Source organism: Castor canadensis, chromosome 8 (assembly GCF_047511655.1).
Source record: "Castor canadensis chromosome 8, mCasCan1.hap1v2, whole genome shotgun sequence".
Taxonomy (NCBI): domain Eukaryota; kingdom Metazoa; phylum Chordata; class Mammalia; order Rodentia; family Castoridae; genus Castor; species Castor canadensis.
Window position 1 is genome coordinate 12,111,777 of NC_133393.1, and position 18,025 is coordinate 12,129,801.

The 18,025-nt window shown below is 40.2% G+C and overlaps 1 protein-coding gene and 1 long non-coding RNA gene across 7 annotated transcripts in view; one reads left to right on the top strand and one right to left on the bottom strand.

The window, feature by feature from the left end:
- The window catches only part of Runx2 (RUNX family transcription factor 2), a 116,926-nt gene that overhangs the window by 31,949 nt on the left and 66,952 nt on the right, over positions 1–18,025 (bottom strand). For all 6 annotated transcript variants that reach the window (XR_012450627.1, XM_074082014.1, XM_074082013.1 and 3 more), the window contains one exon: positions 398–559. Coding sequence is in view for 5 of the 6 variants with exons in the window: in XM_074082014.1 (XP_073938115.1) it covers positions 398–559 (162 nt within the window). In the remaining variant the exon portion in view is untranslated. The remainder of the gene's footprint in view (positions 1–397; positions 560–18,025) is intronic.
- LOC141425624 (uncharacterized) lies at positions 407–6,395 on the top strand. Its single transcript, XR_012450628.1, has 3 exons — positions 407–500; positions 3,684–3,720; positions 5,910–6,395. It is a non-coding gene; the product is annotated as an uncharacterized lncRNA (long non-coding RNA).

An 18,025-nucleotide genomic window follows, 5' to 3' on the forward strand; every position in this document is an offset into this window, starting at 1 on the left:
GGACTGTGTCATCAATCTGTAATTTGGTGTAGAGGCAGATGTTAGGAAAAGAAAGGAACACAAGCAGAGGAAGGCCTGGCATAAGACCCTCAGGGGAAGGCCCTAATTACAAGACAGTGCTCCCCACATGGGATGTGATTCAGCAGGACACTACCTGGGTAACATTAACTATGGTCTTAAATATGCCATCTCGAGTGGACTTTTCAGTCTCTTGACTTAAAATGTTCAAGTGTTTGATAACCCCATAATTCAGTAAACCTGGTTGCCTGTTCTCAAATCCTTGCCCACTCTCTAGTAGAGAGTTACTGCAAGTGTAGGTAAGACAGGCTTGGCCCATCCTACTCCCCTCCCCGGCCCCTGCACAGGGTTGGGCTTTTAGTTAAAGTTCAGTCTTTACCTGAAATACGCCTGGGCACGTCGGTGATGGCAGGAAGCCCAGTGCCCCGTGTGGAAGACAGCGGGGTGGTGGAGTGAATGGACGGGGACGTCATCTGGCTCAGGTAAGAGGGGTAAGACTGGTCATAGGACCACGGCGGGGAAGACTGTGCCTGCCTGGGGTCTAGGAAAAAGAAGACAAAAAAAAAAAAAATCTTTAGTTTACCAGCCACTGCAGCCTTAGAAACATGCAACCCAAAACTTAGAAAGGGTAAAGCAGGAAAAACAATGAGAATACATAAGAACTGACTATTTCCTGTAGCCTCACCCTTTCATGCCCTTAAGAGCACAAGCTTTCTAGATTTCAAGCAACTATGAAAGCAACAAAATGGATCATGCATAAGGACTCTTTGTCCCACTTGCATATAAATATTTCTGCATGGAAAGTTTAATGGCCATTTAAAAAGCAATCTGCTTTGCTTATTTTCACAAAGTGGAATTTATTTTATTTTCTGTATTCTCTAAAATTCCTCCACTGAACATATTTTAATTTCTTTTTTAAAATTAGAGTTTTTTAAATTAACTTATAGAACTTAAAAACTATGTAGACTGTGCCCTTTTACTGTTGCATATCCAACTGCTATCTTTCAGACGTGCTTTTTGGTTTTCAAGTGAATGATTCCATGATTCCAGCACAGCAAAGGGCACTGGATGGTCTTTGCTAGCACGGGGGTTAAAGGACAGGGGTAGAGATGAGAATGGAGGGAGGATCATGAAGATGAATATGAAAGAGAGAAGAGGGTTGCACTGTTCTCGTGCTACTGTGAAAATAGAAAATAACCTTTCAGAACAAGAAAGAACTCAATTCCAAAGCCAACTACCATTAACAACTGACTTCACCAACCATCCCAATGTCAAGCATACACTTCTGACAGTAAGAAATGACCCAAAACAGGAGAATAGAAAATATTTTTAATCCTATTGAAAATGTCACCTATAATCAGTGTAATAAGAAGAAGAAAAAAACCCAGGAAACTGGTTAGGGTTAACCACTGAATACTAACAATGTCTTTTGATGTATCTCTGTGGAGTTTCTTGAAGGCAGAAACTCAAGGCTACGTAGATTTGTTAAAAGGCCTTGAAAAAAAAAAGGTAAATTTGCTATGTCTCCAACACAAAAGAGGATGCTCAAAATGTTTTGCTCTTACCTGGAGGCTAAGCAAACAGAATCATAAGCAAATTTCTCTTAACACATCTTTATGCTAACTTTCAAATTTTATGTTAATTTAAAAAATTCTAACAGATCAGGCTGTTCACAGGACAGCTTGATGCGTTAGAATATGTGGGGACTTTGGAATGTTCAGAAACAGGGTCAGAATTAGTTCTGAGACTTTTACTTTCTGGGTAATCTTGACTTAATTACTCAGCCACACTCATCTATAAAAGTGGGGTTAAAATACCTCAATGACAGGAGTGTGAGATTACCTGAGAAAAACTATCATGAAAAGTCTAGCACAAAAAACATTCAGTAAGCACTGATTCTTACCTTTATAAAAAGAAAAGAATTCTCGGTACCACAGAGGTAGTTCCATGTTTAAAACATACCTAAACTGAAGTGAATACATTTGGAATAGGCTTAAAATTACTCCATCGTCTATCACTCTTTGAAAATGAGCATTTTAATTTTCAAAAACTATTAATGTGCCAGGCATTGTGGCACATGCTTGTAATCCTAGCTACTTGAGAGGTGAAGGCAAAAAAGATCTCAAGTTTGAGGCCAGCCCAAACAAAGGTAGTAGTGAGACTCCGTCTCAAAAACTGCACAAAAGTCTGGGGCCTTAGCTCAAGTGGCAGAACACTTACCTAGCGTGCACAAGGCCTTGGGTTCAATCCTAGGCATTGCCAAACTCGGGTTTATCTCTACAAATAAAAATGAGTATATAGCAAGACACAAATTCTTCCTGAGATGATTCCTCTTGTAAAGCCTCTTGGTTTTTTAATACAACAAGGCAGTTGAGTTTAGCTATTTCTTGTTTATTTGTTCAATTTGAAAACAATTTATTTAAAGGCTGTCTAAATAGGACATACTTCCTTTGAGTGGAAATAATTAAATGCATCTGGATATTTATCTGATCTTCTCAACATCAGCAGATATAGAGAAAAAATTCATCCAATGTGATTGTAAGGCGTGTTCACCAGAGTTTGCAATTCTAATAGAAGTGTAGTACTATAAATGGTTCACAAATTTTCCTTCAGAAATCTAAAGGATACTTGATCATTAAAATTAATGAACTTCTGTGCTTTAAAACTCTCAAGGCTCAGAATGGCTAGATTGGCAACATTTCAAATCTTGAGTAACTGGAACTTGTTATACATCAGATATTGACAGACTCCCTTGCCTCACACCATGAATGTAGTTCCCTATTCAGAAAAATGGTGAGTGGCCTTCAGACCTTCAGATGGAAACAGATTCGTTCCTTAGAGCTCAGGAAAACAATCTCATAAAGGAAAGCCCTACTCTCAAGCGACATTTTCAAAAGATAAAAAGGACAAGAACCACAGAACTGAGTGAGATGGTCAGGCAGGACTACAATTTGGGTTGGAGTTCTACTCTAACTTCACCAGACAACTTCCAAAGCAAGTAGTTTAACCTGTATGTCCGTTCCTGTACTTTAACATAGTAGTAAGCTATGGCCCCTGCTTAAAATGGGAAGAAATACAAAAAGAAAGATAAAAAATGATTGAAGTTAACTTAAACATATCGTGGAGGAATGAGGGTTTTGACCCTGATGTAAGACACAGCCTTATCATTCTTATGCAGAGAGGCAGCCCAGAATAGTAGAACGCAAATGGACTTCCTCTCCATTTATAAGCTGTATGGCCACGGCTGGGTTAGCTAACAATCTCCTGTGTCCTCACCCAGAAAATGAGGCAGTGCGAAGCAAATGCAGCAAAGTGGCTATGCGTGCTGACTGGGTGGACAAACCCAGGCTAGACTTACAGCCAGCTCCATACTCTACCGAGCAAGTCACTTAAAACTGCTGGGACCCCAGTGGCTCACATGTGAAATGAGAATAATGACACTTAACTGATTTTTTTTAAACCATTACATGAACTAGGCCATATCTGATAAAGATATCTGGCACTCTTAATACATATTAAGTAGATAATAAATACAAGTGCTATCTGTGAAATGAGTACAATAATAACTACTGTTGTGCTCCTTTGGAAAATGAGATGAAGTAATATAAGTAAAAGCATTTTGATAACATGAAGTTCTACAATAAAACTATTATTATGTTCTTTAGGAGTTCGCCTGGCCAAGGCTCTGCCACGTGACCTGAGGTATCTTTCTTAATGTTGCTAAGCTTTAATTTTGTTATCTATTAAGTGAAGGTAATAGCACTATCTCAGACAGTTAGAGCCTCAGAGTGAAAGTTAAATAATATAGATGGAATGTCAAATCAGCATCATTATCAGAAAAGCAAAAACTTGACTCTAATGACATAGGGTAGCTGGGTTTACCCAGTTATTCTTAAAGACATCCAAAATTATACTCAGCATAATTAAGTATTCAACCTTGCACACAGTAGGTATGTAGTAACAGATATTGAATGACTCCCCAGACTGGCTTGAGTGAATAATAAAATGAAGTCATAATTAGCCATACTCTAATTTTCTCTTAGTCTATAAGAGTAAGGTTTTCGGTTTGACATAAACTTCCTGACTGCCAGAATGTATACTAGAATAGTCTGTGGAAGGATAGTTTTGCTTTCAGTGGAGGCTTTCGTGAAGATACCCAAAATGAGAGAAAAAAAAATAGCTTTTCACTATCCCTAAACAAGTGAAGAGTTCTTTCTTTGTTTTTTGTCTGTCACAGGATTGGCTGTAGTCCAGTCAATCTCTTTCAAGATCAACCATCCTAAGATTATATGATAATGATATGCTTAGAGAGAGTTACTAAAGAAAAACACTAGAATTCACTAGATTTGATAACATTAAAAGAGGGAGAGAATCAATCTTAACTAAAAAAGGACACTGTTCTCTAAATACCCCAGTCTTCTCTAATACCCTCAAAGGAGCAATCATCAATTCCAGCTCCACCATTTCTGGACTGAGTGAGTGGACAAATTACATAACCTTCAAGTTTCCTCATGCACAAAACGAGGAGAAATGAGAATATCTCCTCCCTCATAAGGTTATTTTGAAGATTAAGTGAGATGATGTAAGAAAAAGCTTAGCACGTGGAAAGAACCCAACCAACGTTCACCAGCCAGAGCCTCTCCCCTCACTGAACCTTCACTCTGCATCTGCTGCCAGTCCTTAACCTCTTCTTTCAGCAGAAGACAATTTTTAGAGAGTGTCCTATGTGTGGCTCACATTCTGAAAAATAGATCTGTGAATGTATCTATTAAAAGGTAAAAGATCTACACAATCTTTTAATAGTTACTTCTTAGTCATCTTTTTAGTGTATGTGAAAATACTGTACACTCTTTTTAAAATATTTTAGTGGGAAAAATGGCTGTAAAATACTCTGACATCCTAAATAATCACCAAGAAAATATAATCCTATCTTAAATATATGGTTACAACATTTTCAATTTTTTTTTTTTTTTTTATGGACAACAGTTACTGCTTACAGTAGAGGAAAGTCACCTTAACCTGATCTCATGAACAGTTTCTGAACTGTACACCCTGAAGAAACCTGAGACTTCTGAGATTCACTCAGAATTTGGATGAATCAGAGCTGGTGATAGATGATTTTTAGGTATTGCCAATCAAACCTAAAGTCACTACTTAGGGAAGATACAGGGCCTTGCACTGAAACCAACCTTTTAATTAACCATAAACAAACAGGAATGTGTCCTTATCTCAACCTCAGGTCCCACAGAGCAGGTTTAATCCACTCCTTCACTGGGCCTCATCCAGAGTTACACTGGCTGGTTTGTCTTCCTGAGCCTGCAGAAAGGCTGAGGGAAGTACGTGCTACCATTACCATTCCACCATAAGTAAGAACAGCCTTAACTTTTATGTCTCAGAGGACAGAGGTGTCGAACATGGCCTTCAGGTGATAACCTGGGTGACCTGAAACCCCTAAAAGCATCTCCAAGTTTTTAGAAGATAATTCAACACTATTTCACAGAAAATGCCAAAAGAAATGTTGAACTTTAAATCTTCCCATGATGTCTTAAACAGTATAATTCACTCTTTTTATATGGCAATCTTCAGAAACAGTATCAATAGTTTTATTACATTATAGAAATTTAAACTTGAATTTAAATTGCCGTATGTTTTTATATAAGTAAACGGTGTTGCAGTTTTTACATGCGCACACTCTACTGCTTGGTTAAGTCTGAAATACTAAATATCACAAGTGCATTTAAATATGACTCCACCCCTACTTCTCTACAATCTTCTCTCCTGTCACCTAAAATAGGGGGGTTAGAGGAGGAGGAAATCAAATTTGACCTGTAACGTAAACTTGAAAGAGAAAATCAGGTCTTTCCTATGTAATGGGTCTGCTGTACTTACAGGCAGGATGTGATTAATCAAAATGACTAACTTGAAGAGAGGAGAGAGCTACAGAGGACCTCGTTCGCAAGAGACCCTGACGATGAAACACAGGAGAAAACAGTCTCTGATGCTGTGAAAGGAACTAAGAGCTGCCAGCAGGCACAAACGGTCAGGTTACTTGCTGGACCCCTTAGATGGGCAACGATTTCCTTCAGCATTTGTGCCAAGTGAGGCAAAGTCTATCACAAGCATGTATTTCTGTTTTTGTTTTTGTTTTTTTAAGCTGTAAAGTGAGAAATGAACCACTGAACACCAATGTCAGAATGGATTTGTTTTTTGTAAGTTCTCTTTCTAGGGTGGTTTTCCTTCAGCTCAGACTTCCTGAAGAGTGCTTGCCTATGTTTTACCACTCTGTAAACCCTAAAATGTAGCACTACAGAAGGCAACATATCCGGAGATGCTCAAAAATGCTGTCTCAAGCTCTCTTTCATCAGACAAAAACAGAGATAGCCATTTATATAAATCTGGGGTCATGAGGAAAGCAAACTGTCTCTATTGAGCTGGAGTAGAGCTTGCACAGTTCAATCATTGGTATGGAGAATAAAAAGTGGATGACACATAGTCCTAAAATGATAAGTAAAGGTTGTGGGCTCTAACAGTCTCCATATTTTTCAAAATACTGAAAAAGAAAATTTCATGTCTGCATAATTGAGCTTTAAACACTCAGGGTCAAAATAAGACATGAAGGAGGAAGGCAGATGGTTAGGAGAAAGGCACCCTAGGACAATGAATGGGCTACAAGAAAACGTTCAGCATTCCTTTCTGAATGGTAAGTTTGAGTAGGAGGGCTGCCGAGCAGGCAGAGGGTTTTATAAAAAGCCCAGTAAGAGGGATGTGTGGAAACTCAGAGGGTGCTGTTAACAAGGCTCCCTCAGCAAACACTTTGGTTAGACATGTGGGGATGCACAAAACAATCACTCACAGACCACACCATGGACATGGTGCTGAATTTCATGCAGAGATGGGAGGAAGCAAGTCACCAAGGGCAAAGCCTGAACGAGCACACAAAGGGCTTCTTCCTGTTTGTGCTATCAGTAGGCTTCTATATAAAATGACAAGATGACAGCTAGAGGCTTCTGTCAAAGTTCAGTGTGTCTGCAGTGACTACCTGCTATATTGGAGGAGTAGAGCACAATCAGAGATCCCTGAGGTCCCACCCCTTCTACCCATTTCCCCTAATCAGTACTCAAATCACGCTTATAAACCTCAAATACTTCTTGAGAAAACTGAAGTATTTAAAATGCAGTACATACAGAGCCTACTAGTTAAGAACTATTTCTCTTGATTGCTACCAGGGCCAAATATAATCAATAATCTTAATTCAGAGGAACAGACTTTTCATTTCCTATCCTATTTCTATCACGTTATTGTCACTCATAATACAAATATGTTCACATTGACAGATCAAAACACACAGAAATTCCATTTCAAAACAATTTACCCTAAATACTAAATGCTACAGTCTATGTCTTCTCTAAGAACCCTTTTAGCTAGACTAGAATTTTAGAACAACTGTGTCCCACTTGCTTGTATTCTCTTGTCTAATAGGAAACATGGTCTTAACATGAATAGCCTCCTCCAAGCTTAGGAAAAGCCTGGACAGGAGGCTTTGGTACTAACTGTGCAATTGTGGACCAGTAATTGACCTCTGAGTCTCACTGTTCTAACCTGTAAGATAAGAATGGACGCATTGTCTCCAAGATGTCTTCCAACTATAAAATGCTACGATTCTATCTACTCAGAAAAGGGAACTCTCTACACTCAGTCCTTTCTGGAGGCAGCAGGTGCCATGGAAATCACTGAAGCTACACTGAGCTGGTTTGAGGTGGCTAGAAAAGGCAGTAGATGGGAGCTGACACTCATGGGTGCATAATGGTGTGCATTATCACAGAATTCTAGCTCATGTCAGCAGAGAAGACCCAAAAGCAGGATTCTGACTCTTCTTGCCTTCCCCAGGGTCTTCTCAAACCAACTAAGGTGACTAGTAGAATCATTTAGCAATAACCAACCCAACTAATTCACAAAGCTTTAAAGTGAAACTTGAGCAAAGGGCAGTGAGCTGTTTGGATCAACCTGGGTTCTATGTAGGGACACCAGGTATGACAACAGGTTATGGTACAATGCAAACAATGGGAGAAGAGGAACCCAGGAGACAACAGCAGGGAAGAGAATGAGAAACGACAGGTAGAGGCTAAGATATCACATCCTGTAACAAATGTGAAAAGAGACACCAGAAGGAAGTTGCATTCTTAAGACAAGGAGATGAGAAGTATCTTTGATGTATCAACAACTTTCAGCTGCATGAAACTCACAACTGTCTTATAGAAAAGGAGAGACTTTTCTTGTTTTGAAAGTAAACCTTAAGAAACAAAAGGCTCTACCACATATACCATCTAAACAGGACTCAGCCTTGGCATATCCTGATCCTTAATGGTAGCGTTACCAGCAGAAGAAGGGAACAAGATACAAGTAGGTAAGACCAGAACTTGAAATGTAACTGCAATGTGGTACTAGCCAAGGTGAGGAAAGTTAGTTCAAATCCCAGTATCAAACTGGTTGTAGTAAATTCAGGTTCAAATTAGGATGCTGGTCAACATCCAGGGGTTCAAATATAGTAGCTTGAGTGTTATAGAAGATCTCCAGAGATACCTATTGGTCACATATCTGATGACATCCATGGCTCTACAAATTCTCACCCAGTCATTCACTCATTCATTTAAAAAATATTTATTGAGTACCTACTATGGTACTGTGTTAGGCAGTATAGCTATTAGATGAATAGAGATAAGACCTAATCCCTGACCTCTTGAGTTTACATCTGGATAGGACAGACTGATATTAATCAAATAATCATATAACTGTAGAAAGTGCTTAAAAGGAAACATCTACGACCCCATAAAAATCCATGAGGGGGGAGTCGGGGGAACCCAACTGTACCCGACCATCAGAGAAGGTTTCTCTAAGGTCATGAGGATTAAGCTTAGACCTGAGCAGAAAGAAAAAGCCCTGAAGATAACTGGGCAAGAATAAGAGGGCAGGCATTAAGGCAAAGAAAACATCAGGTACCTAGTTCCTGGGAAAGAGACAGTATCATTTATTTGAGGACCGGACAGAAAACCAGTGTGTTTATAAAGCACTGACAAAAAGCTTCAAAACAGTGTGAGATGAGAATCCGGAGCAGGCAGGGAGAAGCCGGGTTAGACAGAACCTGCTGAACTGTACTAGGAGTTTTGGTCTTCACCTGAAGTTCAATAGAAAGTCACCTTAGGGTTTTTTAGAAATTTATTTAGGGTGACATAATCAGCATCCTAACAAAAAACAGAAGTCTATTGTAGGACCAGACACACAGGGAAGGGTGTGTAAGGAAAACAGCAGCTGAAATGGGCACAAGGGTGGGATGGAGGGGTTACACTCAGGAAACAAAGAAACAAACTTAGGGCACTTAGTGGTCTCGACATAGCATCTCACTGTGGGAATGAGGCTCCTGAGATGCCTCCAGACTGGATCAGGATTGGCTCTGGGTGGGCCAGGTGATTCTGGGGTAATGGGCCTTGGGCATTTTGGTTGAGCTCCACCTCATACCTTCTGATTCAAGGTTAAAGAATGAGCATACTTTTAACACTCTTCTCAGGTGGTGCTAAGATATGTCAGCATTTGAAAACAATGGGTATAATTTTTATTCAAGACAGTTAGACAGGAAAATTTCCCAACACCATTTTGATTTAATCTTCTCTATCAAGAAGAATGATCTTCAAATAGAAAGAGCAGAACAAACATACTTAAGAGGAAATTAAGGCCCAAGAGAAGTGAAGAGATAAGGAAGAAAGGCTTGCTGCTTTAGATGAATTCTAGTCTCTGCACCAAGATGAATTATGTCCCACAAGATCTTAAGAATTTATGGCAACTGGTAGGCAAGAGGCTTCTAATTGACGATGCAGGGTCAGAGAAGTTCTACCTCACATAAGTAAAGCATGTCTCCCCTTTAACTCTACTCTCTATTAATCTTAGCTTTGCTCTTGAGATTACTGTTCCACATGGTGGTTGTTAAATTGTTTGACAATAATGCCTTTAAGGTTTATTGCATAAAATACAGTAGGTTTTATATTCCTTTATCCCACTTAACTTATTCTGAAAACGTCTTTGCTATTGGTAAAATCTAGTTTTACCAACTAATTTTTTGAGCTATTATTGGTGTTAACTTGCTTGCAGTCTGCTAAAAAATACTTAAGTCATTTTCAAAAGCCTGTATACAAAGAACTTTTCACACTTAATCTCCATAGTGACTCAGAAAACAGAAAGGGTTCACTTAAAAGCCTGCTTCCTGGACTACTAAAGCAATAGATTAAGAAGAAAGCTCACCTGCCTATTGTGTACCTAAACCTTGATAAGACATATGTCCTATTTCCGGTGTGATTTATAGATAGTTACCAAGCCTACCAGGAAGTGGTCATTACTATAAATCATGATACGCTTAGAGAGAGGAACAAAATAGTATTATAGTCCTAGATCTGTCCAGTACCTTTACCAAAGTCTCAAAGTAGTAGAAGCAATCTTTCCAAGCTCTAAAGTGAAACAAAGTTCTGAGGAATAACCAACACACTAAATGAAGAATCAGAACTATAAAACAATCACACAGGGTGAAAAGAGGAAACCAAACAAGACCGAACGTACAGGGCTTCATTTGGTCAACTGCAAGGCATGAGGGAAGCTTGCCCCCCAAGACCAGAGATTCTCATGGACTACACGCCACAGTGCAATGAGATCACAAAACTCAACACAGTCTCAGGGCAGATTAACGGAGTATTAGCAGACAGACACAGCTAGAGAGGGCTGTGCTCCCAAGAGCAGGGTCAGACTGAAGCACTGGAGAAGACAGAACAAAGTATGGAACCACCTTTGCTGCATGAGGAATTTATGAAAGGACAGCCAACAACCTTTCCAAATGACGCTCCCACTTCCCATTGAACTGAAACCTGGATTTTCCAAATCTTTCCTCCAAACCTTTCCACTTGGCTACTACTCCTTCTCCAAGTTCACAACATGAGGTCAAGTCCTCTTCAGAAGTTCTTCCTTCTTTACCATTCTCCCCCACGTTGGGTCCTGGGAGACGATGCCCTTCACTGAAGACCCACCACATCACGGCCTCCTCCTGTTCACAACTGCAGCCCCTGAAGGAGGTAGTTACATCGTTGCTCTGTGTGGCTCTTCCAATAGTCTCCACCCTCAGCCGGGTCTTCCATGATGCCATCTTCTTTCCCAACACTCATTCTGATGACAGCTCTAAACACGACACCCTTCTTATTCCTTCCACCTACACTCTCATCCCTGCCTGCCTAAAACCATCCTGTCAGATTTCACTTGCAGAGACACAGATTTCTCATTTGATCTGTGAGTTTCAGAAAGCTCCTAATGTGCTGGATTTTTTTTCACTAAATAGGGTTCACAATACTGTCTCTTCTGTTAAATCTGTCTTTTAAATACCATTAAAACAAATTATTTTAAAGCCATTAAGAAGCGAATCCTACTGGCCATACCACCCTGAACGCACCCTACCTTGTCTGATCTTGGAAGAAGCGAATCCTTATTATGACAAGCAAAGCCCTAAAAACAATCTAATGATCATAACTGGGAGTAGTGCCACACAATTTTATTCCCAGAATATTTCTGCACATATTAAAATGAAGAATGGCCTAAGTACTTTTTCAGTCTAAAAATGTCCAAATATATTATAATTTCTAATAACCCTGTGTAGGTAATGTACCTCACTCTGTGTGAAGTCAAGGGCACATAACAATCTATGATGTAACGTCAAAATCCACCATGCATCCATGGTACCACTGCATGCCTGACAGCCCCTCTCCTGGGTCAGGCTTGTAGATGACAAGGTTGTCTTTCCATGGTTGTCTCCTGGGCTTTTTGCCTATAGCCAATCACAAAAGGTAAAAAAGGAGTGAGAAAGGTCCATAGATGCTGGACGCCAGAGGCTCATGCCTGTAATCCTAGCTATTCAAGAGGCAGAGATCAGGAGGTTCACAGTTTAAAGCCAGCTCCAGGCAAACAGTTTGTGATACCCTATCTTGAAAAAACCCATTTCACCCGCAAAAAAGGGCTGGTGGAGTGGCTTAAGCTGTAAGAGCCTGCCTAGCAAGTGTGAGGCCCTGAGTTCAAATTGCAGTGCTGCCAAAAAAAAAAAAAGGAAAGGTTTATAGATTAGATAACTAGTAGAAGGGAATGGTATGAATAGGTGTGTATACACATATACATGTACATAAAACTAAAACCAGATATAAAACTATAAGGAGAAAGATGAAGCTTTGGAAAAGAATGAGAGAATGAAACCAAGACTTTCTCTGGGAAGAAACTTAAAAACAGACTACAAATGGAACAGTCTCAGGGAAGAGAAGGATAAACTGAGGCCCTTATAGGAAGTAAACTCTTCCCGACTGGACATTAAGGGAAGTTCCTATTCCAGGAAGAAGAAAATTACAAAGACAAGTTTTTTTAAGTTGAAAATTAATTTTTCTCAAACCATCACCCTTCTCTACTTCTCTAAAAGTATAATAAAGTCAGAGCATCTTCAGATAATAAGAGAACTCCAACCTACTAAAACTGACACAGTGCTTTTAAGAAGCTTCTCTGTGGACACCACCCGCAGGCTAAGCAACAAGGGGACCTGCTGACCACCAGCCCATCACAGGTACCTAATTTGCACTCACGTTCTACTCATCCTCAGAAGGTGGCTGCCAGAGTCAAACAGATGTGAAATATGCAGTCTTTTTTTTTTTTAAATAAGGGTTGTGATCAACAACTCCCTATAAAGAGAGTTCAGGCTTATACATATGTATAACAACAGCATATTTACCTGGCTATCCTCCCAAAGGATCTCAAAAGGAAGAAGACAGGGCAGGACTTTCAGTGACTTCCTGGCCAAGAACAGTACCACCAAAGTGAAACAAAGTGATTCTAACAATGCACCTTTGAATGCGGGGACTTCAGCAACTTGAAACCCAAGTTGCCTCCTGGTAATAGGACTACAGTGATTGTGAAGCCTGTGCCCTCTCTTACTTCCCCTCTATCCACCCACACTGATAGGACCCTGCAGTCACACTTCCCACTCAACAGCCTCTGAGCCCTCATGGGTTCCTTCTCCCTCACACTCACAGCCACCATCATCCACGCCCACTTCACCTCCCAACATGTTTCACCTTACAGAATCATGGGGTCACTCAGCACTTGAAGAGAGCAGTAATTTGAGACACACACTACTCAGCTGTGCTTTCTCTGAAAGGATTATGCTGATGAATGCTTCAGGACAAGGACAGTGGACTCAAGCCTAGAACAGCCAAACATACACAGGCTAATCCCACTGGCACAACTGGCTCAAGATCCTCTTCATTTTTAAAGGAGCACTGTTCATCACAGGAATGCAGAATCAGGCTGAACGTGGGGAGAAATGATTCCACTTTGGTCAAATAACTGCTAGCGAGATTTTTATTATTCTCAAGATGTCTAGCAAGCTGTTTTTCTCAGATATCCCTAAAAATATTACCTTGAATACATGCCTTATATAACTTTTAATTTAATTATTAAAAACTATTTTTTTACATTTTAAAGCATAGTTCAGACACTCCTGATATATCCCTTTTAGAAAATACCATCTCAGAGGATCCTAAATACCACCCAATGGAGAGGAAAAAGGAAGTACTCACTTAGGACATATGGTACTTAGATTCTCCACAGTATACCCAACTTGAGGGAATATGGGTGACTGCCTGCTAAGAACCTATGACCAACTATAACAGCCAAAGTGGCCTTTAGCAAGTCACCTCTCCAAGAATGAATTTCTTCCATCTGTAAGATACATTACTTTCAGAATTGTTTTAAGACCTTAATAAGAATGTATGTAAAACTAGTTTGTGAATAGCCAGGCTATTCACAGTGGCAAACAGTGGTTCAAGTCTATAATCCTAGCTACTTGGGAGGCAGAGATCAGGAGGATTATGGTTCAAGGCCAGCCTGGTTAAGAAGTTTTGCAAGGCCCCATTTCAATCAATAAAAGTTGGGTGTGGTGGTATGTGCCTATTATCCCAGCTAGGTGGGAAACACGAACAGGAGGATGGAGATTCAGATCAGCCTGGGCATAAACACAAGATCCTATTAAAAAAATAAAGCAAAAAGGGCCGGGAGTGTGGCTCAAGTGGTAGAGCACCTGCCTAACAAGCACAAGTCCCTGAGTTCAAACCCTAGTACTGTCAAAAAGAAAAAAAAAAAAAAAACTCCAGTTTGTAAATGGTAAAGAACTGTAAATGGTATCTGCAAATGAAAGCTGTTAGGTACAGAAATGGAAAGAAACTGAGTATGATAAAAAAACACACTTCAGCCTTCACCTGATTCATAGAACTGTTTCATTGAAACAGAGGTTTCATTAATTACCATTGGAACAATGGCTGACATGTGAGAAGCACTTAATAAATGGTAGCTAACAGTAATTCAACCAAATAAGTAGTACAGAAATATTAGGGTTAAGATAACAGTGGGCCATACTTCCTAAAGAATGACCTGTCTACTCTCATCACCAAACCAAAAGTAACCAAGCAGTGGGCACCACTGAAGACAACGGGGACACAAAGACGAATAAAACATGGTCCTAGACCTTGAAAAGTTGGCAGTCAGATGGAAGGGACAACATGCATTCAAGCAATTGTTATCACGTGGAGCATGAGTCATAGAGGGTTGTGTATGTGGCATGGGAGCCTGACTCAGCTTAGGTTGGTTGAAAGGGGCCTAACAGAAGTGGCAGCAGTTTTGAAGAAAGAATAGAAATGTCTTTGGAAAAGCAATACAAGGAAGGATATTCAGAGGAGAGAAAAGCACAAATGCAGTCGCATTAACTTAAGATTCAAAAGAAAGAGCAGATGAAATTCAAATGAATTACATGTGCATTACAAAAGGAAAAAGTCACTGTAAATGACAATGGAATATCTAGTAGCACTTGAGAAACTGTCAAGAATCTAATCCTGGCTGAAAAGCTGCTGAAAATGGGGGTCTGAGCCAAGAAAAAAAAATCTCCTATGTACTTCCATCGTTCACATATAGGGAAAGTCAATTTTCATGAATGCTTAAAAAAACAGATAAGAATCAAGAGCTGCTTTTTAAAGAAGAAAGGAAATCACAAAAGGGAATCATGCAACCTAGGAAATCATAGGAGGGGAAGCCCCTTGGCCAATTGTAAGGGAAGTTTTATGAGCTGCTACAGAAGTGAAAACGCCCACCCTCCTTTTTCTTAGCATCCTCTTCTCTGCTTCACATGGCTGCTTCTCTGAGCCTCCAGCCCCATCCCAGCCTCATCCTCCCTGAGTCTTCCCCAGGTCAGTTAATGGCACCACCATCCTCTAACTGCCCAGGTCAAAAACCCTGAAGTCTTATCTTCCCCTCGCATCAGCAAGTGGGCTGCAGTAGCAATTTTTGAACACAACCCTCTTCTATTTTTGCCCCACTGGGATCACATAGTATCCAAACAGATGTCATTTAAACATAAAAATAATTCATGTTATTCCCTTCACTTCATTCAGTGGTACTCCTCTGCAATCCAGAAACTCCTTATCATGGCCTTCAAGACCCTCCATAACCAGCCCCTGCCTGCCTCTCTGTTATCATTCCCTTGAATGAATCTCCTACCACCTGAAATGTGGGTCCTCAGATCTTCAAAGAACCCTTTCTGAACTTTTCAATAAAAATTAGCTCCTCTACTTCTTAAGTTATTCTTTGTCAACTGCCTCATTTTATTTTCTCATTGCACCTACTACTTGAAATTATCCTGTATGTATGCTTATTTACCCATTTATTGACTATATGTTACTAAAATGTAAGCTTCTTCTGAACAGAAACTATGTCTACCTGATAGTTTACGTTCACTTGCAAAATGCCTGGAAGACAGTAAGCACTCCATCAATATTTTCTGAATGAATGAATAACAGAATAGTGGCACTTACCCCACCCCAAAGATGAGATGAATATCCCAGTCCACAAAACCCAAGGATCTCAGTCAGCAGAATTATTTTCAGGTGTAGCTGCCCCATCCAGAGAGTAGTTTAAAACCATGATTATGTTGAGAGACAATTTCTAACATAGCATCCTTACTCTACTGCCATAACCATATTCTGAATGGAAAGAAGTAGATATTTGTGACAGAATGGATGTTTCCTACCAAGAGACAGGCAGCAGATGTCTGGATGATAAAAAGAGGTATGAAGGAAGCAACTTCCTCAGGAAGCCGTGGGGAAGTTCTGAGGCCTCCAGGCAGAACACCAGCTATCAAAGACATTGACAGACTGATACCACCAGACTGGCAGTGCAGAGAAGTTGGCTACACTCTTTGGCCCTAGGAATTGCAAGGGACTTTAGAGAAAACTAATCGTCAACCCTAAATGCTTAGGGCTTCCTTAAATTTCATTTTGCTCTTCGAAGGCTCTGAAGAAGGCTTTGGCCTTTGACATTGGCAAGAAAAAGAGCTGGCAATGACCATACAACCATGACCATTCTCTTCTGTTTGGCGATGAGACCTGGAGACGTTAAGGGTAGTGCACCAATGAAAGATAACCAGGTCCTATTACAGACATCTTTGCATAGAGGATTGCAAGAACTAGAATGCAGATTTGAAAAGTAAAGAAGATACAAAATTCATTGTAGGCAACTCTCAAGAATGTAAACTTAAATCATGCAATTATGTAGATCCTACTGGAGTAAAACAAAGGTTTGACGTCACAGTGTTATACTAAAATGTGAGTTCTGCTATTGTTCACCACAAGGGAACAATGGCACCCTGGGAGAAGAAATTAGAAAGCACAGATCACTCTTATAAAAAAAAAAAGTATCACAATCCTCCTTTCATTGATTTCTTCTCATTTGAGCTTTGGTTAAGCCGGTATTTAATGAGACCCGCTGCTGCGTAAGGCACAAAAGAAAATAAATCCCTCAGAGAATTTACAGTCTAGCAGGGTAGAAAAGGCAGGCTGAAAATAAGGCAATATCAAGCAACCTTTGGGTAAAGATCCAAGACTGTTTTCTGAAGAAGGTAATGCAGTGACCTTGAAGGATGGCAGAGACACCAGCCCCGGTAAAGGTAGAAGAGGTGTGCTCACGGAACAACAGCTCTGAAAGTGGGGACTCAAGAGTCTGGTGTGTGAGGGCCAAGAATTAAAACTACTTCTTCAATCAATGCAACTCAGGGACCCCACTTTCATCCTCTATTCCCCATACTGTCTAAGTTCAACTTCTTTGCACATGGTAGGCTCAAAAGCTACCTATTAAGTAAACAAGAAGATGAATCCAAGATTGAGAAATTAAATCTATTCAATTCACTGATTTTGCTGCTGTCCTGGTGTTCTTAAATTTCCTGGTGATTTGGGTTCCAGAAAAACTCTGCCCATCCTTCTGGGTAGGTACTTTTGTTACCTCCCTAACAACCATGGAGCACTTAAAGAGATTTCACATGACCCAGAGCTGGGAGAGTGACATGTGTGTATGTGTACCCCTCCAGATTTGGGAAGTCTGAGGAGAGTTGTTGGGTCTAATACTTTGTGGATATGAAGAGGAAGAGGAGGACAGCAACAATGATTCATCTGTAAATCAACTCTACTGGCACTGTATCCCAAAAGAAAGAGCTAGTATTCTCATTTCAAATGTTCAAGAAGATAACAGCACCTATAAATAAAGTTGTTTTATAGTTTTATTTCTAGAATATAATGAGGGAATATATTCACTGTCCACTAACTTTCTATACAACTACACACACGAAGCTCAGCCTTCCTGAGCCTCCCAACAGGGATGAGGATAAAGAGAAACTGACGACGGGAGGCAAGCCAGATCTGTTCAGGGAGCCATGCCACTGATCTGCTCAGATGCTCTTCTGTCACATGTCCATCTTCTCAAAGCCTCACTCTGCACTCACATCTGGTGCCCCAGGATGCTGCTGAAATGTGAATCCTCTCCCCAACTTTTCCATTCTTTGGTATAGTGATATCTAAGGTACCTGTAGGTTCTATAATGTCCTGGGGTTCTATTTTATGTCCTCCAC